At 38.0% G+C, this 26,637-nt stretch overlaps 1 protein-coding gene across 2 annotated transcripts in view; it reads right to left on the minus strand.

Annotated features, from left to right (window-relative positions):
* The window catches only part of tm9sf4 (transmembrane 9 superfamily protein member 4), a 27,556-nt gene continuing 919 nt past the window's right edge, over positions 1 to 26,637 (minus strand). For both annotated transcript variants that reach the window (XM_017486983.3, XM_053686523.1), the window contains exons 2-18: positions 25,713 to 25,823; positions 24,079 to 24,178; positions 23,786 to 23,954; positions 20,839 to 20,983; positions 16,201 to 16,324; positions 12,796 to 12,914; positions 12,599 to 12,710; positions 10,738 to 10,808; positions 10,515 to 10,647; positions 10,341 to 10,422; positions 10,086 to 10,161; positions 6,470 to 6,553; positions 6,178 to 6,353; positions 5,911 to 5,974; positions 3,531 to 3,650; positions 3,082 to 3,171; positions 1 to 2,556 (exon numbers count right to left, since the gene is read on the minus strand). In XM_017486983.3, coding sequence (XP_017342472.1) covers positions 2,407 to 2,556; positions 3,082 to 3,171; positions 3,531 to 3,650; positions 5,911 to 5,974; positions 6,178 to 6,353; positions 6,470 to 6,553; positions 10,086 to 10,161; positions 10,341 to 10,422; positions 10,515 to 10,647; positions 10,738 to 10,808; positions 12,599 to 12,710; positions 12,796 to 12,914; positions 16,201 to 16,324; positions 20,839 to 20,983; positions 23,786 to 23,954; positions 24,079 to 24,178; positions 25,713 to 25,823 — 1,926 coding nt within the window. In that variant the 3' untranslated portion in view covers positions 1 to 2,406. The remainder of the gene's footprint in view (positions 2,557 to 3,081; positions 3,172 to 3,530; positions 3,651 to 5,910; positions 5,975 to 6,177; positions 6,354 to 6,469; positions 6,554 to 10,085; positions 10,162 to 10,340; positions 10,423 to 10,514; positions 10,648 to 10,737; positions 10,809 to 12,598; positions 12,711 to 12,795; positions 12,915 to 16,200; positions 16,325 to 20,838; positions 20,984 to 23,785; positions 23,955 to 24,078; positions 24,179 to 25,712; positions 25,824 to 26,637) is intronic.

Consider the following 26,637-nt stretch of genomic DNA (forward strand, 5'->3'; position numbering starts at 1 on the left):
CAATGTTATCGGCACTTTTATTGTTTCATACATTTTAGGACTTGACATTCGTTTTAAGGAAGGAGGGCCATATGAGGTTCTTTATAAAATAAGCATGCTTTCAACTTAAAACAAGAACAAGACCTGTACATTACAGAGCTTCACAATGCAATCATACAAAGTGGTGTATTTACATCCACTGTAGACGTACGCAATAATGCGCACAACAACAGGCAAGAAAAAGTACATCTGTAGAAAATATTTTTGTAATAACCCTTTAAACCTTTTTCAGACAGATTATAATCTCTTAAGAAATGTCTGCTAAAAGCAGCTCTCCATATTACAGAATGTGTAGATAGATGTGAAATAATAGTGTTGGTATAAATGCACTGCTTATAATCATGGCTACTTTTACCTCATTGCCATTAACTATTAATGCTGGTGGATCTCCAGAGGTACTGAAATCTGCTTAGATTCCTTCATCACTTAATTGTATATTTTATACCAATACTTCTCTCTGTGATGGGTAAACTTCAGCCTAAAGATAAGGAAATGGAGGTCACACAGTACAGCAGTCTAAATTTAATCTGGACTAAACATAGGTTTGTTTTGTTTTTTTTACATATAAATTTTCCACTATCTTAAGGCAAATCGAGTTAAAACTGATCACAAACACACGAAAAAAAATCAATATACTGACAAAAGTAGTAGTTCTCATACACACCAATAAGACAGGGATTTTAAAAACTGCTACCTCTGCGCACCCAATGGACTTCCTGCACTTCCTCTAGCCTGAACACACACTTCTGTTAGGTGTCGAGTGTTTCCGCTGGTCTGCCATGGCTTTTTGCTTTCACTGCTGTAACAATAACACACGAACAAGGAACTGTCTGATGCTTCTGAAAGCTCTACACTCTTCAACTGTTTTACAGTGGTCCTTCAGATTTTTTTGCCCTGTAAAAAAGAATACAAGATTGAACACTTTGGACAGAAATACAGAGGAAAAAGAAAAACATAACACGATGCACCATGGCAATGTTTTTCAGAACAGCCAGAATAAATTCACCAGTAGTCATGATGTAGATATGCACGTGTGTAAATTAGGAAGATTGAGAAATGTGCTTTCAGAATATCCTGACAGCTCCAAAATTATTGGCACCATTAGAAAAGATGTGTTTAAAAAAAGTTCGGTGCTTAATCTCAATGAAAATATGAGAAAAATCAAACCTGACAAGAGGACACAAGTGTATTTTTCCCTGCCTACATGTTGAGAAGGATGGCTAGAAAAAAAGAAATAAAATTCTCCAAGGATCACAGTTCACCACCTCCATACTAACAACTGTTTGGGAGGTGTGCCAGAAGAAAGCCTTTTTTTTCATCTATAACCAAACATAAACATGAGAAAAAAGAAGAGATTCTTAATTCCCACTGTTAATTAAGGTTTAGGATCTGCGATGCAGTTGCAAAAGAAAGCTCATTTTTGGCTCACTGGACCATTGATCCAGATTATAGTCTAGTAAATTCTAGTAGCATCTAGTGAACTTCAGGTGCTTATGGTTAGATAAATTAACTTCTAGTAAAAGTTAAATTTCCAGTGTGAGATTAACCAGAAAGAAAATTTCTCACAACCTATTTGCCCAACTTGCCAATATCCCTGGAGCTGCCTAAGATTACTTTGAAAAAAATAAACGTTTAGATTCTTTATAAAAGTAAGTTAATATTGACCAGGGCTTGTTAATATGCCCATAATTATAAAGGTACAGGGAAAACTCCAGTATGACAAAGTTGTGATTTTTAATCTCATTTTCTCAGTGCCACATGTTTTTAGCATTAGCTCACACTCCTTCTGCCTACAGACTTCTCCAGCATGCTGTACACACACCCAAACACCCAAATGCCTGTACAATGGACAAGTGTTTGAACCAAATACATAGGAGCTGGTTCAAATGACATATTAAGAATATTTTTAAAATGACTATGGTTTGTAAAAGGATATAGTATTAATCATGTTAGCCATTCTTTACTGTCTCACCCTTATTCCAATGACAAAAAAACAACAACAACAAAAAAAGACAAGTAAATAATAATATCACATACTTTGGCCCATGTGATGTGTGCAACAAGAAAGTCAGAATTAAATAATAATTTTAAAAAAAAAAAAAAAAAAAAAAAAAAAACGATTCCAGAATCCATAACAATGAAATCTGTTTCAGTGGAGGAGCCACTGAGCGATTGGCTGACTTTTCTGGGCACAAACCAACTGTATGTTTTCTCCTCCAGTCCGGGGGTGAAGCTGCACACAACCTGCTTCATGATACGGCCACAAACGTACACTCACTAGTTTCAGTGCTTGTTCGCCAAACCGGAAGGTGAAACAAAAGAAAGGAATAAAGAAAAAAAGGTAACAAAGTGAAGTAGGATTGCAGCTCAGTCGATTTTGACAGCGGCATATATTTTGCGTATGAACATGTAGGCTGCGTAGAAGCCGATTGTTCCTGTCAGGAGCCAGAAGGATAAAACCATCAGGGTTGTGTAGCCAAAATACAGCAAGGAGGGAATGAATTCCACAATGTCCAGCTGAAACAGAGAGAATGAAGTTTATTAAAGATCTAATTCATGAAAAAATATCTAGCATTTGGCTCAAATATCACTTCTATTTCTATCATTATACAAAGCCAGAGCAATAAAAAAGAACTAGAAATCTATTTTCTCTTTCTTTAGAACTGAGGCCCTGTAAATACACACATGGTTTTGTTTAAGCAATTAACGTTAAACACACACACACACACACACACACACACACACACACACACACAGAGAGAGAGAGAGAGACTAATTTTCCCTGTGGGTGCATGTTAAATTACATTAGATTCATTGCAGTTAGAAATCCTGGCTGCTTAACAAAACATAAAAATAAATAAATAAATAAACAAACAAACAAACAAACAAACATCAGCTGCATTACTTCATCTGGTTATGTTACTGTATTTTATTATTGCAATTATTTGGCTGTTTTACAGCTTCTAAAACTAGTGAAAAATAATTGTATTAGGTTTAGTCATATTAAATTAGTCCAAGAGGATTACATTACAGTGTTATTACCTTATTAACGAAGTAGAAAACAGCGTAGACGAGCACGTAAAAGGCGGAACCACCTGACACTATGAATGTTCGCCACCACCACCGGTAGTCCTGCAGGGAGGGGCAATGGACAAATCTCAGCAGCATCACTACTGTATGGATAAGCTGACATTTTAAATTTCATTATTTCTTTGCTTGGATACTTTATATACAGCAAACCTGCATGCTAATATCCAAATGCACATTTTGGACCAAACAGATTAAATGTTTCTTATACAAAACATGCAACCAAAAAAACAAAAACAACAACAAAAAACCCCTGTGCGCACTGGTAGTGAAGCTGGCAAAAATAATGTATCATGTCTGAAATAAATAAACATTCTAAAATGGTCAGCTGAAGGTGTTAGTTGAACAGCTAAAAACCTAATTCACTATGGACTCAAAGACTCTGAACACACCCACACACCTACCTCTGCACAGAGCTGGAAGTAGACCATGACAATACTGATCTGGGAACAGGACACCACCAAGATGATGAAGACCAGGAAGAGGAAGCCAAACAAATAGTAAAACTGGTTCTCCCAGATAGCCTGGTTAAGAAGAAAACATTGTAACGCAAAATGTCAGACTCGCACTGCAGTACACAACCAAGCTAGACAGAACAAATCAGAATGTGTCTTAAGGTTGATTTACACTGAATATCATTCTGAAAACGTATTTTTTGCCAGATATCCTGTATTACAGGTACAATTCCAATTCATCATGCGTTTTAAGCTACACCAGCTCGGTGAGATGTGTAACACAAAAACAGAGTGTTTTTCAGGTGCTGTGCCAATTGTGAATGTAAATGAAGAATAAAGTCCAAATAAATCCATTCAAACCACACTTTTACATTCTATAGGCTGTCATAGTATACAATAATGTTATGATTGTGCAGCATGTAGCTATAGAGAAATAATGATACTCATCACAATCACAACTAGAATCACGTTTTAAGTGAACTGCGTTGTAATTACAGCTGGCCTAAATTCATGTGTCCACATCCTGAATATTTTACTGACACTGTTGTATGTATGGGTGTGAAGTACTCTGTTATAGCATATTAGTAATGCAAAGTGGTGAAGATTGGACTGAAGGTCCAATGGTGAGTCTGGTGAGAACTAGGCAGGGCTATCTCCATTCAAATCAAAGAAACTCCATTCTCTCTAAATTAGGGGTGTTATGGTTTGACTTTCACAGTATGATAATCTAGGCTAAAAATATCACAGATTTATGTCATTGACTATTTAAAAACCTTTAAAAAGAAAATTAAAGTAAAACACATACATACATACAGATATATATACACACACACACACAATATATATATACAAAATAAGTAAACAAACAAACAAAAAAAAAAGTGTACAAAAATATCAAATCCACTAAATGTTGTTTCTTATGAATATACTTTTGACAGTTTTCCATAAAAATCTATACACTGTCGGTATTTATTGTAATTTTTAGATACTTCTGTGCCAAAGTGTATGATTAAGTTATTAGCATGTTAGGAGTCAGCAGCAGAGGTAGCAATGTAACGTATTTACAACAGTAGCAGATTACACAACCAAAGGACTGACAGTGCAGTACACGTCCCCTGAGAAACAGAGTCTGCTTTAGTACAATTTACGCTACGTCCACATTAATCCGGATACATTTGAAAACGCATCTTTTTGTCTAGGTTTTGTCCTTCTGTCCACACTGAGACAGCATTTACAAGTGCATCTAAAAAAAAAATTGGAATATCGTGGAAAAGTTAATTTTTTTCCATAGTTTCATTCAAAAAGTGGCACTTTCATGTATTCTAGATTCATTACAAATAAAGTGAAATATTTCAGGCCTTTTTTTGTTGTTGTTTTAATCTTGATGATTACGGCTTACAGCCCATGGAAATAAAAAAAAATCCAGTATCTCAAAATATTAGAATAAAGAATTTATAATACAGAAATGTCAACCTCCTGAAAAGTATGTTAATTTATGCACCCAATACTTGGTCGGGGCTCCTTTTGCACTAAGTACTGCATCAATGTGGTGTGGCATGGAGGCAATCAGCCTGTGGCACTGCTAATGTGTTATGGAAGCCCAGGTTGCTCTTGACAAAACCCCATAGATTCTTTATGGTGTTCAGGTGAGGAGAGTTGGCTGGCAAATCAAGCACAATAATACCATGGTAAGCAAACCAGTTACTAGTAGTTTTGGCACTGTGGGATGCATGAAGTGCTCTAAAATCTCCTGGAAGACGCTGCATTGACTCTCGACTTGAGAAAACACAGTGGACCAACACCAGCAGATGACATGGCACCCCAAATCATCACTGACTGTGAAAACTTCACACTGGACTCTAAGCAACTTGGATTCTGTGCCTCTCCACTCTTCCTTTGAAAACGCCGGTGTAGACAGAGAGCGTTTTAAAACTAAACTAAAATGCAGTTTTAAGATCTATCCGGATTAATGCGCTATTAGGGTGAGTCCAAAGGATGGGAGATGTGGACTTGTTGGACAATCACAGCCAGGCACAAAAGGGACAAGAACCACTGGAATAATGGACTTGAACAGGGTAAGCAGAAATTCATTTTAATTGGTATTTTGAAAAACTGTAAGGTAACCATTCAAGCATATACTGTGACTAACTGTGAAACTGTAACATCTCTAATTTGCACTAACTATGAGGTATGGTGTTACACTGGACCAATCTGTTACCATTAATTGCTGTTGTGTAAACATACCAAGAGAATAACAATTTTTTTTTTTTTTTCCACAGAGATGCAAAATTCACAATGGAAACCATGCTTATTTTCAAGGTAAACTTACACTGAAAATGAAGAAGAGCTCAATAAACATTGCACCGAATGGAAGAATGCCAGCCATCAGGATCCTACATAGAAAGCAGCAGATTGTAGCATCAATATAACATCAAGCTAGCTAGCTTTTTAGCCCTTGGCAATTCAATACAAACTGTTTAATGTTATTCAAGTTAGCATTGAACAGCTCTGATCAGCAAGTACAAGTAAGCTCCCCCAATAAACTTGGGCAATTAAATTTTTACGCACTGTGTTACTACAGAAAGGCTAAACTTACCCTACAAACTTGTTCATATACCAGCGCTGTTCTGGAACCTGGCGTGGGATCTGGTTGGTGCGTACCGGGTTGTCGTAGGGTTGTTTGCGGAAGCCAAAGTAGTAGCCCAAATAGACTAGTGGCATTGAGATACCAAACCACATACACAACAGAGCCAACATTGTGGTGAACGGGACCTAAAACAGGAGAGAAATCTTACAGCCTGTTCTAGCCCCATCACATTTTAAAGTAAAAATGTGTGTGTAAATCAGCATGAGGTGTGAGAGGAGAGTCAAATTGTACATATACTCACAGCCCCTGAGGAGTGCTCTCCCCAGATAAAACAGTTCAGCACAAAACAGATTCCAAACACTACTGCAGGGTACAGGGTCGCAGTCTATAGATAGCACAAACACACAGAACATGTGAAACAAATTAGCTAGTTTCCCAAGAAGCAGTACAGGCCATGACATGTTTTTAAAAATCAGTTCAATCAGCTTTTAAATCGGTTTAAAAACAGCTTGTTAGGTTTTGATAAACAAAATTCAGACCCTGAATTGTGACATACATTCAAAATAAACTGAGCACTCCTTTTTCTGATAAAAATCCAGTTACAGTCAAATATAATCCCAGAAGATGCAGGGTGAACACATCAGTAGACGACACACCCCAATAGCTAAGGGAACACCACACACTAGATATGAGAGGGGTATAAATAGACAGGTTCTAATCACTGGCAACCAATCTTGAACATCTGATTCTAATTTTATGAATTTGAAACTGTGATAAATGTAGGGGTGTACTTACTTTTTCCTTGTGAATGATCTGTTTTTTCTTGATAACTTAAATTGAGAAAATTACTACAAAAATGTCAATTTTATGTATCATTTGATAGAGTGAATCAGCTTTATTAAAAGGCACTGTTTCAAAGAGGATCAAATGTTTTCTTGTCCAAACATGTCAAAAAAGCTAACAATGTCCATGGGGTCTACTTTTTTTTTCCCCCCACATTACTGTACTTTACTTTCACTATGCATACATGCTATGCAATCAGCATTGTTCATATACCTTTATACAGCTGCATATCTTATGTAAATCTGGATGATTAAAAGCGATGTCCACTAGATGGCATGGCAGAGTCAACATCACTGTCCATCAGGTTTCCATGTCAAACTGTAATGTTTAAAGAGTGACTAGGTCCATTCGTCTTTAAAACTTTCTGCCAAGGGTGTGACTGTTGTCATGAGATGCGTCTCAAATCAAAACTCCTCACGAGACAAAAACATTTGCTAATCTAGAAAAAACAGATGACTGGTACTCAAAACAGACCTCTACACAACTTGTTCACACCACCCAACTTGCTCTCTTGTAATCAGGAGCCGTAAAGTCGTTGTGGTGTTCACACTACGTGATCGCTCGGTGACAGGGGGCCACACACGCACTACACGATCTGACAACGACTCCGTCATCCGATGACTCTATCTGGTGTCCAAACTACGTTTTATCAAGAAAACACACGCAAGAAGTGACACGGTTATACGACGCAAAAACTGTGCACGAAACAGGAGTTGTTTATTTGAAGATGATGTAGGACAAAAACAAGCGGTGCAAGCTGTTTGTGATGATCTGTGCTGAAGAAACCCCAAAAAGGAAAAGACAAAGAAAGTGGGTGAAAGAATGGATTAGCACACATGGGTAGCAGGTACTGTGTGTGCTACAGAGAGAGTTGGACTCGAGTAAAAAGTTGTACAGCTTCTCACCTTTATGCTTCTGCCATAGGTTTCGTGGGTTAACCTTCCTCACATTGACCTCACCCCATGTCTTGCTCTCTCATTGGCTATAGCTCGTCACCACAATCACTCCCAGCGACGACACTTTTCACACTACAGGATGTGGATTCGCCCAACAGCTCCAGATATTTAGCATGCCAAATATCTGTGGCGTCGCCGATGTGTCATTTAGTAGTTCACACAGAACGATCGACTGCCAATTGGCGAGCGCTGAGTTGCCTCCGATCAAAGGGTTTATGTCAGCAAGCTCTGCGACTTGCAAATCGGGCTTAAAATCGTGTAGTGTGAACTAGGCTTAAGAGGCTTTAAAAATTCAAATACTAACTGTAATAGGAAAACTGTTAGTTTTAGTACTCAATAATGGTCTAGAATAGTGTACAAGTGTGCAATTTGAAGCACAACTTTAGTTTGTTTACTCATTAGAATACACAGTGTTACATGGTCCTATACTGCCACCGCCATTTACGTTGGCATTACACCATGCATGAAGATGGTGATTGAAATGCATCAGTCTGGGAAGGGTTACAAAGCTATTTTAAAGGCTCCTGGACTCCAAAGAACCACAGTGAGAGCCATTATCTCCAAATGGAAAAACTCGGCAAAGTACTGAACCTTCCAAGAAGTGGCCGACCTTCCAAAATTCCTCCAGGAGCACAGCAACTACTCATCCAGCAAGTCACAAAAGAGCCAAGGACAACATCAACGGACCCAGAGGCCTCTCTTTCATCAATAAAGGTTGTTACTGTTCATGAATCCACCATCAAAAAGACACTGGGCAAAAATGTCATCCATGGAAGAGTGGCAAGGCAAAAACCACTGCTAACCCAGAAGAATTCAGCTCATCTGAATTTTGCCAAAACACATGGAAGTGCTTGGTTGCAGTTATTGCTGCTAAAAGTGGCACAACCAGCCATTTTTAGTTTAAAGGAGCAATTAGTTTTTCATATTGGTGATAGGTATTGGATAATATTCTTTTTCTTCAATAAATAAAAATAAATAAACAAAAACTATTGTGTATTTACTCAGATTACCTTTGTTTTATGTTGTATTTCGTTTGAAGATCAAAAACTATTTAGTATGATATATACACAAAAACAGAAGGAAATACTTTCACCCGACTAAATGGCCAAACGTTTGTGGACATCTCATACTCAGACTCATGCAGTTCTTCCCTAAACCACAATGTTGGAAGCAAATAATTGTATAACATGTCTTTGTATACTGTAGCATTACAATTTCCATTTACTGGAACTAAAGGCCCCAAACCTGTTCAATCATGACAATACCTCTGTGCACAATGTGAGGTCAATTAAAACATGGTTTGCTCAAGGCTGGAGTGGAAGAACTCAAGTGGCCTGCACAGACCCCTGACCTCAACCTCACTCAACACCTTTGGGATGAATCTGAACCCAGACTACATTCTAGGTCTCCTCGCCCAACATCAGTGTCTGATCTCACTAGTGCTCTGGTGGCTGAATGGGCAAATCCCCAAAACTACTGTCCAAAATCTAGTGGAAAGCCTTCCCAATAGACTGGAGGTTGTTGCAACAGCAAAGCAGGGAATAAATCTGGAATAGTAGGATAAAAAATAATAATAAAAATAATAATAAAATCATATGAGTGTGTTGGTCAGGTATCCACAATTTCTTGGCCATATAGTGTTTATCAGTTGATGTGGAAACACAAGACAAACAGCATAAAATGCAGCACAAAGCTGTTATATAACACAAAAAAATAAAGATGCAAGTTAGACTCAAAGTATTTATGTCTGATGTGACATGGTGATTTATTTCAAGGTTGAATCAGGAGAGAATAAGGACATAATGCACATAACTATCTCACCATGTTATTACATTACATTTGCTACCACTTGGCCCAGTCAAATAAATTTCCATGCAACCAAAACCTGGGATGGCGCAGTACACTTCAGTTTCCACTTACCCAATGGACTAGCTAATAAATGTATGATCTGTCTACCCCTGAGATGGGATGAATTATAGTGGTTTTAAGATTCAAACATTCATCATAATATTACCATTAGCAGGAGTAAAATAAAACTGGTAAAATTTGTTTAGGCAAATACATTTTTGTCAATTGTAGCTATAGGTTTCTGTATTGTATAAAAGTGCAATTACTCACACAGAAAGCTCCTTTCTTCCATCTGTGACCTTTCAGAGTGCGATACAGTCGGCCAGCAAAGTAACCTCCAAACACACTGGAGAAACGATTACCAAAAAAAAAAAACAACGACAAACACCCACAGACATATTAAAAGAGCTAGGGACTGATATGAAATCCCAAAAGCATGCTTCACACACAGGCATGTGTACATACACAAGCATACAGCAATCTCACACACACACATACATAGTTACAAACATGAGCTCATCTTACCCCATAAACATAAAGAGGAAGCAGGCAGTGGTCATCAGAGCCCCCCGACTAGATGGAGACAACATGCCTAGCATGGCCACGACTTTATCACACAAACACACAAAAACACCACTGGTCATTAGTGTTTTTTCTCACTGGTAGTCTAATGATGCTTTGCATGGATGTCCTACTCACAGATAACAATGAGGATCATACAAAAGAGCTGAATCCCAGAACCTAGCAGAGAACTAAGAATCATGGGATACCGAGGTGGGCGGAAAACATCTCCGTGAACATTCTTCCAGCCAGATTCTTCCATGGTGTCCTCCTGAGAGAGATTGACATTAAACAGCGTTAGTAAATGCAAACTGAGAAGAAGACTTTAAGGCAAGCACAAAGGCAGACGTGATGCTCTTACAATGTCGTCCTCTCTGTTGTAGTTCGCTATGTCTTTCCTCAAGGTCCTGATGATTATCATACTCAGGATGCCTGCAAACATGTAAACGCAGTTCCTAATGAGCTGCTGTAACAAGAAAATCTAGTCTAGTAGCATTCAAGAATATTATGTATTTTTTATCACTAGCCTGTCTGTAAGTAGTATCTGTGGATATGCTGCAAAGTACAGAAAAATATTATTGCCCATGGACAGAAAGGTTGAAAAAGCATTGGAGTATGTGTTAATTTCACTGACGGCCTCCCCCCACCCCCCCATGCCTCAGACGAGACGACACCAACCTCATTAAACACTTTAACCGTGACTATATCAACATGCAATATTGCTGATGAAAAAAGACAAGCCTAAAATGTAGTTTAAAAAATAAAAACTTCAGCAAAATCTCTCTTTATTGTTGTCAACAAAAAAGGGGAGACAAAATATTATAGACTTTTTTCCTGCCGAAAGCGAGTTCCGCACATAAGCACAGCGGGGATATCGTTGACTATTGTGATTGGCCAGAATACCTACAGGTTGCAGCCAATGGGAACGCTTCTCTATCAAGGCGCATCCTCACAGGAACTAACAGACCACCTCAGGTCTCAATGGAGCTGAAAACAATTACTTTAACAGATGCGAACAGTTACTTTAACAGATGCGATACTAGAAACTTTGATATGGATAAAGCTTTCATGTACCTGAAATGATCCAAGTTAATTATTTTGAACACCCTTATTCATCTTCATTTATTTTCACCATCATAGCTTGCCAACTATTATATTGACAGTTATGTTAGCCGACATGTTTTGTACAAATAGAAACTTGGTCAATAGAGAGAGATATAGAGAGATATGGAATGTTTGTAAACTGTTTAGCTGTCATTTATGCAGATTCTCAAACCACTATGGGCTTTTACTGTGCTTTCTCTTTAATTTTTTTATTGCACTGACAGTATGCCACTCTTATTTTTGTTGATAGTAAAAAAAAAAAAAAAAAAAATTTAAAAAAGCCAAGAAAGAGAAAGAAGAGTTTGAAGGGGAGAGAGACTGTCAGTTGGGCAGAATGAAAAAATATAATTTCATATAGTTAGAAACAGAGGATCATGATATCAGTCCACACAGGATTTCACAGAGTTTATTTTTTTGATTGCTCCCAGCAAAAATACTTGCGATGCCACTTGGAGGTTTTTTGTTTTCTCTTTTTTTTGGCAGAAAATTACTTGAATTGGTGAAATTGCAATCTTTCACAGAAATGTTTGTTGATAAATGAGACCTTTTAGCTGTTCTCATGGTCGACGCACGTGACTCAAAGAGGGCTTTGGCTGAATGCATGTTGTGATGACATCACATGATGTGTATTGGCCCAAATCTGCAGAAAATTTGAGGTAATATTGAAAAATTGCAAGCTCCCCCTCAGAGTTTGCTTGATTTTGTGTGAATTTCTGCAAAATTGCGAAATCCGGCAGGGACTGTGATATGGAAGATAAGCATGAATGAACTGTGTTTGTTTTGTGCCGCACATAATTCATGAATGTTCCTGCCTTGATACTCAAGAAAACATACTGTTTGGAGGAGACATGAAATAAGTGTTATGTAATTATATATTATAGAAGTATTTATATGTTTCAATTATATTTCTATATATAGACACCCCACCATGGATCTTCAGGAAGACATGGATTCTATACATCTATGCTACAAAATAATAATAATAATAATAATAATAAAGTAAAATAACACAATGTTTGCAATGCATATTAAATCATGCATTAATGAAATCTGAAAACCAATTTCTGTACACAGGATCTTCTTGAGTTCCAGTTTTACACAAAATAAATTATTTTTACCTGACAAGAAGAATACAACCACCACCGAGTTGACTATGGAGAACCAGTGAATCTGTACATCGCTCATATTGAGGTATGTGTCCCAGCGAGACGCCCACTTCACCTGACTCTCCTACACACCGGCAGAGGAGACACAAAGGCATTAGGAATTTATAGGATATATGGACATTCTGCTGAAAAGGTGGCTGATGTCTCACCTCCCAGTGCACAGAGTAGGTGAAGAGCACACTGTTCTCTTTGGTCGGATCAATCTCTTGAGGAGCAGAACCACTCGCCTCTGGAAGCGTGCATGCACCATTCGATTCAGCTTTCAGGTCTAAGAGAAATTTGCATTTTAAATCCTGTTCACACCGGGACGATTTTCGCAGCACGAAAAACGGTCTGTTTAACGCCCCAATGGCTGTCAATGAGAGTGTTCACACCTAGGCGTAAAACCTGTGGCGTCAAAGTGTCACATTTTTACAACATTGAGGGGTTAGTTTTTTTTTTTTTGATGCGCCGCGTCCAACCAGTGAAATTTGCGCTGTTGTTCACATGCCCGGATCCGCTGAAGTTACATAAAAGTACGACTTGATGGCGCTCAAGCACAAAACTGTCTTACTGACGAAGAAGAAGCCGAAAAAGAAGACGAAGATGCCAGCACCCAACATTTTAGTGAGAGTGCATAAGTGATATACCTGAAATAAAATGCTCACTGCTAATAAATCCTTCTGCCTACACACAAACAAGGTATCCTTTGAAAGCACCAGATTCAAAATTACACGCTAAATATTATATACGGTATCTCACAAAAGTGAGTACACCCCTCACATTTTTGTAAATATTTGATTAATCAGCCATTAATGTCTAAACTGCTGGCAACAAAAGTGAGTACACCACTAAGTGAAAATGTCCAAATTGGGCCCAATTAGCCATTTTCCCTCCCCGGTGTCACGTGACTTGTTAGTGTTACAAGGTCTCGGGTGTGAATGGGGAGCAGGGGTGTTAAATTTGGTGTCATCGCTCTCACACTCCCTCATACTGGTCAGTGGAAGTTCAACATGGTACCTCATGGCAAAGAACTCTCTGAGGATCTGAAAAAAAGAATTGTTGCTCTACATAAAGATGGCCTAGGCTATAAGAAGATTGCCAAGACCCTGACACTGAGCTGCAGCACGGTGGCCAAGACCATACAGCGGTTTAAATAGGACAGGTTCCACTCAGAACAGGCCTCACCATGGGCGACCAAAGAAGTTGAGTGCACATGCTTAGCGTCATATCCAGAGATTGTCTTTTTGAAATAGACATATGAGTGCTGCCAGCATTGCCGCAGAGGTTGAAGGGGTGGGGGCTCAGCCTGTCAGTGCTCAGACCATACGCCGCACACTGCAGAAAATTGGTCTGCATAGCTGTCGTCCCAGAAGGAAGCTAAAGATGATGCACAAGAAAGCGCACAAACAGTTTGTTGAAGACAAGCAGACTAAGGACATGGATATCTGGAACCATGTCCTGTGGTCTGATGAGACAAAGAAAAACTTATTTGGTTCAGATGCTGTCAAGCGTGTGTGGCGGCAACCAGGTGAGGAGTACAAAGACAAGTTGTATTTTGCCTACTGTCAAGCATGGTGGTGGGAGTGTCATGGTCTGGGGCTGCATGAGTGCTGCCGGCACTGTGGAGCTACAGTTCATTGAGGGAACCATGAATGCCAACATGTACTGTGACATACTAAGCAGAGCATGATCCCCTCCCTTCGGAGACTGGGCCTCAGGGCAGTATTCCAGCGTGATAACGAGCCCAAACACACCTCCAAGACGACCACTACCTTGCTAAAGAAGCTGAGGGTGAAGGTAACCCTATTAAGCATCTGTTGGGCATCCTCAAACGGAAGGTGGAGGAGCACAAGGTCTCTAACATCCACCAGCTTCGTGATGTCAACATGGAGGAGTGGAAGAGGACTCCAGTGGCAACCTGTGAAGCTCTGGTGAACTCCATGCCCAAGAGGGTTAAAGCAGTGCTGGAAAATAATGGTGGCCACACAAAATACTGACACTTTGGGCCCAATTTGCACATTTTCACTTAGGGGTGTGCTCACTTTTGTTGCCAGCAGTTTAGACATTAATGGTTGTGTGTGGAGTTATTTTGAGGGGACAGCAAATTTACACTGTTACACAAGCTGTACACTCACTACTTTACATTGTAGCAAAGTGTCATTTCTTCAGTGTTGTCACATGAAAAGATATAATCAAATATTTACAGATATGTGAGGGGTGTACTCACTTTTGTGAGATACTGTAATTGTATTTATTATGTTGTGACTATTTTTTGAATGAAATGCAAGCATAAATTCTAAATGATCCATTTAATTCTTTCAGTGTTGTTTTCTACACTAAATAGCATTGTTTGTTTCTTTGTCTCATCCCTGCTATGGATTGATAGTCCACTGTATTTATTTTGTACCTGGCATATATTTGCATATAAGCATTTTTGACCTCTTATTCAAATAGCTAAGTGTCCCATTATTGCGTCGTTACATTATCATATTGACCACACACACACCCACAAAAAGACAATTCATAAATTTGTAGGAACATTAATATTTTTTGGGCACAACAATAGATGCCCTATACCCACATAAGTACATGAATGCTATTGCTGCGACTTTGATATAATTGAAATCATTGCTTGTTTAAAAAGCGTATACTGTTTAAAATGAGAACGTTAAGGATTTAGCTTTAAAGACGTATTTGTTGCAGTGGCCAAATCACCAAATACGTTACATTTCACAAAAGTGCATATGTGCTTTAGCCAGTTCACAAAGTGTGTGAACGGCTTAAAGACGTAAATACTGGCTCTCTTCTTCTTCTCAGTGATAAGCGGGTGTCAGAAACGGAAAGTTGTTCAGCACCACCTTGGGAATTTATGATTTTCAATAAGCGCCATCTACAGTCAAGGAGTGAATGTGCACTTTCATTCAGTGCGTTTCCCACATTTCGTGTGAACACAAAAAAAATGTGGCAAAAAACAGACCGTTTAAAACGCTGCGGAAAACGTCCCGGTGTGAACAGACCCTTAGATTTTACTCATTTGTCAGTCTGAGAAAAAGAGTGCACACACAAGAAAGGGAGGGAGAGAGAATAAAGGAAAATGAAAGTACATTCATGCACACTTGTTTTAAAAAGGTATCAATTATGTACGTTAGCAACCAGCAATTTCATCACCTCTTGTCCTTCACTTCGCTGTTTTATAAGGGAATATTCGATCTTAAATTCTCAACCATCATCATAAGAATATATGACTTTATACCATGGTCTGTCTGAATACTCAACTCTGATTGGCTAGAGGGTTGTAAGGCTTTTCTTTGTGGAGAGAACACAAAACAGTCTTAAAATACGCAATCACAAACTCTAACATCCTGTTATGCACAACAGTTTTAGGGACAATAGAGGGTGTCTTTGCAGTTTCACTTACCCATGGACATGGTATTTGGAAATTTATACTGTTTGACAAAATTCTGCCAGTACACAACCCACCATTAAGTTTTATTATGCCTCATATTCCTCCAGGATGGTGAAAGCAGCTCATTTGACTGTTATTTGTTAGACTGTTTGAGTGAAGGTTTTACCTTCTAGCTTGACGCTCTGTGGCACCACCTCGAAGCGTACAACACGGTAATTATGCTCCTCTTCCTCCTCCACCTTCTCTTTGTGGTAGTACAGAATGAAGGACAGGTGGTTGTGCAAATAGTACTGCATGAACCAGAAAACATGTAAATTTACTAAATGTTACAAGGCCACAGGGATACCACAACACACCAATCCCCTAGTACTCCATCATGAGTGTAGCACTTAAAGATCTAATCCTGGGATTTACCAATCATTATAAAATGGTATAGCTTTCTTTTTCCCAATTCCGAAATCATATCATCAGCTCTTACTAAAGGCCCTCTGTATTAGGAGACTTATATGAGGCCTAAACCGTCTACATATTGTTTCTCAGAATCATGGTTTAACTAGAAACGTACATAGGCATACACAGGTTAAACAGGTTTATGTTCTGTAAATGTCATGATTTTTGGCCTTAAAGTGCACCTATTATGCTGTTTCAGATATTACCATTCATGTAGTGCATTATATAGCTGTTTGTGAATGTAAAAAGTCTGCAAAGTTTCAAAGATAAAAAGTGCAAGACAAATGGAGCTATTGACTCCCAAAAGAAAGAACCGATTCTGAATACCTGAAACAAGTCGTCAGTAATTCCAGAGCAATTTGAGACTACTTCTCAAATCTAGCTGAAGTCAACACGGGATTTGCGAAATGATTATTCATTAAAGATGGGGCCGAACCCACTTTATTTGGACCATCTTGCACCTCTGGACCACAACCAGTAATTATGATTAATTATTTGTGTGTATATTTTCTACCGAGTGTTCCAAATGCGTAGTTTTGTGTATACATGTACAGCCTCTGCTAACCGGCTAACTCACGTTATTGCCAAACAATATATAAACTGACCACTGTGAAACGTCCTGTTCTCGTCGTACTTGCGATGGTGGTTCAAGCTGATCTTCCGATGCATCACGATCAGACTCTGGCTCAAATTGATGAGGTAAAACTGACGACATTATTACTGTGGTAATAGGCATTTCCATTCCGACACTCGTTGTAAGCGGTAGACCAATCACAACAGAGTGGGACATCTGACCAATCAAAGCAGAGCAGGCTCTCTGAAAGGAGGAGTTTAGAGTGAACGGCTCCTTGAGCGTGTGATTTGTGATACTGAGAAAAAGTTGATGCTGCAATGTTAATTATGAGAAAATTCAAGTGTTTTTTGACCTTAGATGCATATAAACCTATTGTATGAGACCTCTAAAACAAAATTAGGCATGTTTATATAGCATAATAGGTGCACTTTAATGGAAAGCAGCACATTTGCCATAATAAAGTGACAAAACACTTAATAAATTCACTTTACTAGCACTTTTTCACAGACAAATACTTTTCAAACCAGCTCTACTAATTGAACACATAAGGGCAGAGTAGGATACTATACATAGTACACAGTCACTAAATATTTGGAGATCCCACCCCGAGTCTACAGGATGTAAAAATCCTGTATTTTGTCCTGTGTATTTTTTATAAATGTTCAAATACATGAAGCATTGGAAAATGCAGGATTTCCCAAACTGAAAGCCGTTTCTCTTTTCTACTGTATTTCAAACAGATGTAAAGTTATAGCATTATGAATTTGGGTTACCTCCAGAATTGAAAAGGGAGAAACTTGCATTTAAAGATTAAAGACACCAACATACTAATTGTCTAAAGGCAACTACTATTAATCGATTTGATTTTAACGATATATATTAAATAATACACAACCGATATTAATGACCATTACAATTATGCCCATTTTTATATCTGCCTTCATTCATAGGCTATAGACAGACAGGCTATTCACAAGTCCCACCAAACCAACAGTCATCTATTTACAGAAAAACAGCATCTGTGACACCAAAGATGTCAGCACAGTCGACATCGGTATATATCATCACCTGAGGTAGTTTACACACTTGTGGTATTTAAACATATCACTTGATGCTTGACTAATCACTGTTTGCTCTTACATAGGTGGAGAAAACAACTGTTTATTCAGTAAAGTTTACCATATTTAAACATGTTAGAACTTTGTCCTCAGTCATCTGTACAGAGCATGTAAGAATAAAAATCCCTGTCCATCTGGATTTCATGACAGACTGTAAAATGTTTAGTGATTCCATTCACAGCAATTGAAATCACTAAACACATTGAGAAGCACTGTTTGTCTCCACTGTCATCATGACTGCTGTCGTGAGCTGTGTCTCAAATTGAATACTACTATGACTCTACAGGTTAATTTATAACATTTTTGACATGCGTTTTTCTGGATTTTCTTGTTGTTATTCTGTCTCTCACTGTTCAAATAAATCTACCATTAAAATTATAGAATGATCATTTCTTTGTCAGTGGGCAAACGTACAAAATCAGCAGGGGATCAAATACTTTTTTTCACCCTCACTGTAGGTGGAAAAAAAATACTGGAACATGTGACCAACAGGTGTTTCTTGTTTACTCGGGTATGTCCTGTTAGATAAAAAAAAAAAAAAATATATATATATATATATATATATATATATATATATATATATATATTTTAAATTTTTAAAAATTTCAGATTTAAAAATAAACAGCTCTGAAAATCTACTCTTGGTTTTAACCTTCAGTTTCTCCTGTGAAGACTGCATTTTTTATTAAAAAGGATAAAGCCCAAAGTATACTTCACTTTTTGTGCGTGACACAAATATAGTCATCAGCAGAGTATGCGCGCCTCCAGATTTTTCAACTTTTACAAAGTATATGCAGGTCGGACATGCGCATTTAATTCTTTTGCACTATTTGTTGTTCAACAAGGTGGCAACAATGACCCAGGGCCGTTGATTCTGAAGGTAGTCGATGAAAAATCTGAATAAACTGCCACCCCTCACGCTTTTCTGGTTGGGTGGTCGCATAGACCATCTTTTCTTTTTCATTTAAATTTCTGCTTCCTCTAGTAACAATAAGTGAAGCAGCATGTCTTTCTCCTCCATTGTTCTTCGTGTTGTTATTCCTCTTTGTTGTCGTCCTTCACACCAGAAGACCTGATTTACTGCTCTGTAGTGACTCTTGTAGGCCAGGAGGGGTAATGCAAGTTGTTGTAATACTCATGCTTTGAGCGCCTGTGTACACATACATGCCAAATTGAGTATACTTTGAAAGGCTATGTGTACAACTGTGCAAATATGCTAGCGTACACGTAGAAAACAACTAAGTATACTCTGGGCTTAAGCCAACATGAAGCTCAGAGAGCTGTCTATGGGAGAAAAGCAAGCCATTTTGAAGCTAAGAAAAGAAGGAAAAAATCAACCAGAGGCATTGCACAAACATTGGACATAGCCAACAGAACAATTTGGAATGTCTTGAAAAAGAAAGAAACCACTGGTGTACTGAGCAACAGACTCTGACTGGGTCGGACAAGGAAACCAATAACAGCTGATGACAAACATTGTGACAACTGTGAAGAAAACTCCCAAAACAACAGTCAGTGACATCACCAACAACATCACCAACAACTTCCACACGGCAGAGGTGAAAGTACCACAATCCACTGTTTGCAGAAGACTTCGAGAGCAGAAATGTAGAGGCCATACCAAAAGATGCAAACCACTCATGAGCATTAAGCATCAGATGACCAGATTGGATTTCGCAAAGAAATACAGCCACAAAAGTTCTGGAAACCCCTACCAAAGTGATGGAAAGGCCAAAGTGTGGAAAAAGAAAGGATCTGCTCGTGATACAAAACATACAAGCTCATATGTCAAACATGGTGGAGGTAGTGTCATGGCTTGGGCTTGCATAGCTGCTTCTGAAACAGGCTCACTAATCTTTATTGATGATGGTAGCAGCAGAAAGAATTCAGAAGTTTACAGGAACATTTTGTCTGCAAATTTACAGAGAAATGCATCCAAATTAATCAAGAGGAATTTTATCACGTAGTAAGACAATGATCCAACACACTGCCAACTCAACAAAGGACTTTATCAGGGGGACAAAGCAGAAGGTTTTAGACTGGTCAAGTCAATCACCAGACCTTAACCCAATTGAGCATGCATTTCACCTCTTGAAGAGGAAACTGAAGGGAGAAACCCACCAAACAAACAACAAATGAAAAAGGCTGCAGTAAAAGCCTAGAAAAGCATCACAAAAGAAGAAACCAACAATTTGGTGATGTCAGTGAGTTACAAGCTTGAGTCTCAGCAAGGGATATGCAACCAAATATTAAGTGTTATTTACTTTACAGGAACAGATAAGTCTTGAAGTCAAATACTTTTGCTCGCCAAATAATAGGGTAGTCTACTACAAAATATTCTATGTTTTATGTTGTTTAACACATCTAGATGTATATACTATATACATGTATAGACTAGAGTATATTCCATACTCTCATCTCATATCCATCTTTTGATCTCAAATTCATAGACATCAGCCTTTGGTGTATAGCACAAACCAAATGAATTGGTCCTGACTTCCCAGTAGTTTCAGAGGGAAGTGTATGTGCAATATGTTATTAATAAAAAAAATTTGGCCAAAACCTAATTTCTGGCCAGAATTCGGTCATAATAACATCCAACAGGTTTTTCCAGACCACCACGTAAATAAGATTAACTGACAGAGCCAGTAAGTGCACTTACTTTGTTACTGTCAGTGAAGCCCAATCTGTAGCCATGTTCAAACTGGACATCTTTTACTATGTCCTTCTTCTGTTCCTCATCTGTCCCTCCCTCTCTGTTTGGGTAAAACTCCAGCCTAGTGGCCACTGGAAGATTGTCTGCAATTCTGTTAATACACATCAACTGGTCAGAGGCATTGCAATTAACATAATGTAAAACAAATAAAATGCTAGCAACAGTTAACAAATGCCATTAATAAAAAAAATTTGGACAACAAATGTCATGAAAAAATTCATAGCATTCTTAAAAACAGAGAATGCAATAAATTGTATAGAGCTCAAATGTACACTTTTGAGAAAGGGTTCATCATTTATCAAACGTAATAGAAAATTGGACTCCACTATCGTATTAACTTTTTGAATATTTCTAATATGAAATATACACTGTAATATCCTGTTCTCAGGCTGTTTTTCAGCTTATTTTTTTTATGTTTTTCCCACCAAAAAAAAAGAAGACAGCTGGAAGGCACAATATTTCCTACTAGTGTTTTGTAATAACTTTGTACAGTCCAGTAATCTAGAACAGTTACTATTCCAGTTTCCTGAAAGACAATGCATTGCCTACCCTACACTACTGTAAGACTTAAAAGGCATTAATGCAGTTTCATTACCATATTTTCATGCCCTTAAGCAATATAATAAAAATTTAGGTTGAAATTTAAGTTGCATTGTTTATACATTAAAAATTCTACACAAGGATCCCCAAACAGTGCATATTTTTGCTGGGTAGTCAGCAGTAGATAACTAGCTAATATTCCAGCTTTGTCTTGCGCTGGCTACGCTGATCCATCACAAATAGGTTAACCTAAATAATTTAAAATTGCAACTCAAATCTATGGAAACAGCAACCTTCATGCAGCAAGACGCTGAGCAAATCAAGTGATTTTTTTCTGTTATAACACTATACACATTACCGGCCGGCTTGACAATCACTGGCAGATGGTAATGGGGTCACCCAGAGAAAGACATTACACGTTACTTATTTGCCACGAGAAACTATACTTCAATGCTTAAATGCTCAGCAGGCAAAATAAGTGTGTATTCACTTTTGAGAGCTGATCATAACATTACGAATCCTGTTGTGTTTGTGCGTGCAAAACTTAATAGCAGTCATTGGCTGTATGCTCTGTTGCTCCTTTGCTTTCGCTCTCTATGTGTTGAAATGTGAGATGATGGTGCGCTGAAACAAAAGACTAGTTTAAAGCTCACAGAAGCATTATAATAGGTGCTTTAATAAACGTTCCTTTTAAACCCAGTGAGCAGAAAAACGGTTTTGCATACACTAAGCTTTTTTCGTCAAGCAAATATTTCATCTTACACACTGGCAACGCATGTTTAAAATACTCTATCCAGTACGTATAATTTGCATGTTACATTTACTCACCGGTAAAGAGAATGAGAGAGTACAGTAATTAATGCTCAATGAATGAATGAATGAATGAATGAATGAATGAATGAAGGCTTTCATTCAGGCATAGTGTGAACTACAATATTAAATAAATGAAAGATTAGCCCTCCATTTTAGGAAGGATTCATCTTTGCTCCATAGTAGGAGACACTGTTTTCTGTTAAATGTGTTTGAAGGAGTTTTACTTGACACTCTATACTGAAGCATACTACTTCTGGGTCCGTATGATACTTTGGGCATATACTTCTGGGATAAACGCAAACCATTAGCTGATCTCTAAAACTACACATGCCCCCAGTACCAGCTGATGTCACTGGGTCACCCATGCCTAAGGGTAAACGACAACTTAATTGTACAATATGCCAGTAAGGGAACATTACTTTTATGTAAAAAGTTAGAAATGACCAATCGTAAGAGATAAATGCAGTGCAAGATGATGTATTTGCTACATTTTTCATTCATGAAATTGGCTGGGGTTGCATCTTGTAAGATAGCTTCTATTTAATTTTATACCATAGTCCTGATGAGTTATTAAACCTGATTGGGCAGAAGGTTTTTCTGCATTCTCTAACAAAAAATGTGCATGTTTTTGGAATATTAACATCAAGAATGTGGGGAAAAAACAACAACTTTAAATGCAATATAAACAATTAAAAAGTATTTACTGTTGTTCACTGATAAACTAAAAATTGCTATTGTTGGTAAATTGCTGCAGTATAAGAGGAATGAAATGCTTAAAAGGTGCGATTTTATTGGAGAATATCCCACTCCACTTTGTACATTTTTTCTATTTTCCAGTTCTGCAAGTGAGTGCCTCACCCAATATTGTCACTGATTCAGTTTCCTTTAACAGCAAGCCCCATCATGCTTAGACAACTTATAAAATAATCAGTTCATGTTTTTATTAAGGTAAGACTTGTGCAAAACATGTCACTAAGAGTTAATTGGGTGGAGCTGAATGAGATTTTAATGTTTGTTTGAACTCATTGAGCCTGCCCTCATTTCCACCCATGCACACTAAGCTCTGCCCAAAAAACTTGGTGGTTCAACTAGCATGCTAAGTAAAGTTACCATTAGCAAGGACTGTCATGGCATCACTTTCAAACACACACAGACATTCAACTGCTGGAAAGCCAAGTTATAACTCTATAAACATGAAACTAATCCTCATAATAATTTATGAGGATTTGAAGAGGGTGTTGGGCCATTTCTATAAAACGAATGAAAAGAGGCCAATCCAAATCCAAACAAACATTCCAGACCAGAAGGCAGGTTTCCAAGCTGTCACATAATACACTTGTTCTGAGGCAATGGTTTAAATGACTTTTTATCAATTCTAAACAATTTTCCACATCATTTTTACTAGTCAGAAAAGAAACATATTGACCATTGCACCTGTAAGGTATAGAAAATGTTATGGTCTTCTCAGATCAGTTAAAACCTATTGATTAGCGGGTAAAACTATCAGCGGGAGAGGTGACTAAATGATAGAGTAACTTACAGGTGAACATAGTACTCCTCTTGGATGCGCTCAGCAATAAGCTTGCTCTCGGCCACGCTAAGTTTAGCGGGCTGCCCTGGTTTCGCGCACACCAATTCACACTTCTTGTCCTGGTTCATCTGCACCTGGTATGGTGTGTTCACGATACGATCGCCTCGTAGAACCTCACCTGATCACAGTCATCAACATCACAACAAGAGGAGCAAAAAAGTAAAATTCATTAGCGGCGATCCAACTGGAGAGCGCGTTAGTTTCTTACACGGACACGTTTCATCCAACCCCCCATAACTTACCCAGGTTCTCTGCCTTGTATACAATGCTCATGGGTCGACAGAAGGGAAGTGAGTAGTACTCATAGGGTAGCTGAGTCCTGGAACTGGTGAGCTTTACTGCCTATACATGACAAAACAACTGTACATGATTAATTACACTACATGCAGGTTCACATCTATCGAGCAGCCACAGTAAATATCTACAGTACAAAAACCTTTAAAATTCTTGTACTGAGAAAAAGTTTCTTTGAACGTAGGGCTGCACGACATAGACAACATACTAGGCAATGTTATATGACTTGCTGAACTACTGATATGATGTAAATATATTTATTTTCCCCAAAATCGTGAAGTGGGCTGGAAAAACACATCACATCACTGCCGCAGGGCTGAATTCTGGGAAACACCCAAAAATGACAAGGGGGGGGGGGGGGGGAAACAAACAAACAAACAAAAAAAAAAAACAGGTCTTCACCAAAATTCTGGTTTACTGCCATTAATGTACATTAATGACAACATTTGAAAAATGACGTAAAAATGTTTTTATTTAAGCGTTTTATTTCTATCTTTGCTTTGGGTGTTTTCCTGGGAAAATCACACTGGGTAAGAAGCCAGTTTAACAAACAACAGTAAATGCAATCAGTCTTCCTTAAAATATCTAACTTTCTAGCTGTGTGTGTGTTTTTTGTTTTTTTTTACACAATAAAACGTCATGCTTTGATTAAGTTGTCGGGTACTACATGTAATAGTGAAACAGACACGAGCCTAAACAGTTCAGTTCACAATGAGATATCGGGTGTCAAAATGTCCACAATGCACCCGTGTTGTCAAATTGTTAGAGAAAAGCACTTGCACGCTCTGTACAGTCAGCAGCAGACAATGTTTTAAAATGTTTAATTGACCTAATAGAAAGAAATTTAGCCAACAGAACAGACTGAATTAAGCAGTGATTATTTTATCTCCAATTTAGGACAGAGATCAGTCAAGTGAAGAGATGAGGTGCGTGTATAAATGCTAAGAGTGACTTTTACCTCAAGTGAGAGTCTGATGTGGATGATGCTGATGATCAAAGGGATAAATAATTTCCCAATGTAAACTTATAATTCTTCCAAATTTGGCAGAAATGTTTTACCCCATAGGTATATCAGGTTAGAAATGTAGTGGTAGACATGGGATCTTTCAGCAACATTGGAATGAAATCTTTAAATGCATTTAACTTTTTCCCTTCTCAATTTTGTGGGTTACCCCAAACGTTAATGCTACAACTTTACTTCTGGTTGAGATACATGCAATAGAGAAACATATTTCAGTTCAGAAGAACCTGTAGCTTTCAGACCTATATATAGTAGAAAATGTCAAATTGTGCCCATGTGAAAGGCTTTCCCAGGCTCTTGCATGGTTATTTCTGTTTGTCAAGAGATGCAGAGAACCAAGATGCTCACATTAGTTATTAGCTTTTCGGACACTGTTCATTTAGAAAGCGAAACCTTCTGTACAAATCATCAACACAAAGATTGCAAGACTAATATAGACACAGTGGTTAACAAACAATACCATGCAGCCCAGTTAAGAAGTAAAAAGATCTGTAGTCTTATTGCCTAACACAATCTGCAGTATAGTTCCTTTTGCAAAGCTGAACAGGCAGCCATGCGCACCTTGATCTCAACGGGGTCATTCTGATGGAAATCGATTGGTGCGACACCAGGAACATAGAATGGTTGGACCAAGGGCAGTAGAGACAGGAGCAGCAGCATGACCCACGACTCCTGCAAAACAAACACAAAGCCACACCCAAACTGAAACTGATTCATAAGCATTGCTTTATTCAATGGTGTGAGAAAGAGAAAAAAAAGAGAAAACGAAAAACAAAACACCTAATGTAAATCATAACAGGGCTTTTAACACTGAGCAACACATGCCAGGATTAGCCCATAATTTTAGCACCGATAGCTCCAAAATGACAAAGTAGCGACATAAAACATTCATACAAAGGCAGATTCAACTTACAACGCTTCGTTGCTAAAAGAATTCCTTTGGAGAAATGTTCCAGAGCTTTTCAAGTCTTTTTAGATTGATTTCTTACAATTGTCAGAATTTAGTTTTAATGTTTTTTTTAAAGGTCATTGACTGCATGTGACAGATGAGTGCAGACAATAAAGGAAATGGTCAAGATGACAGCTTTCTAACCTTGTGTCTTGAGTCTATATGGAATATTCAGTCAGGCATCTGGAATTTCAGTACTTTTCCAGGTCTGGAAGTGAGTATTAATTCTATAGATTTCTATACCTGCACAAGAATCTGCTGGAAACCAATCATTAATTTGGGTCAAATAAAGCTATTATGTAAAAGTGTTGTTTTTATTATTATTTAAAAAAAAAAAAAAAAGAGCCAGAGAATATTCTTACAGAGCAGAAAAATTATGAAAGGTAAAGACAGTTGTGACCATGAGTCATGGTTTAGTGAAAGTTCTTCTGAATTAATGTGTGGTGCCTAATGTCTTATGCTGCCAATATTAGACTAATGGCAACTCACCAAGATTAAGTATGCTAATATATTATATATATATATATATATATATAT

The sequence above is a fragment of the Ictalurus punctatus genome, chromosome 15, assembly GCF_001660625.3.
Source record: "Ictalurus punctatus breed USDA103 chromosome 15, Coco_2.0, whole genome shotgun sequence".
NCBI classification, from domain to species: domain Eukaryota; kingdom Metazoa; phylum Chordata; class Actinopteri; order Siluriformes; family Ictaluridae; genus Ictalurus; species Ictalurus punctatus.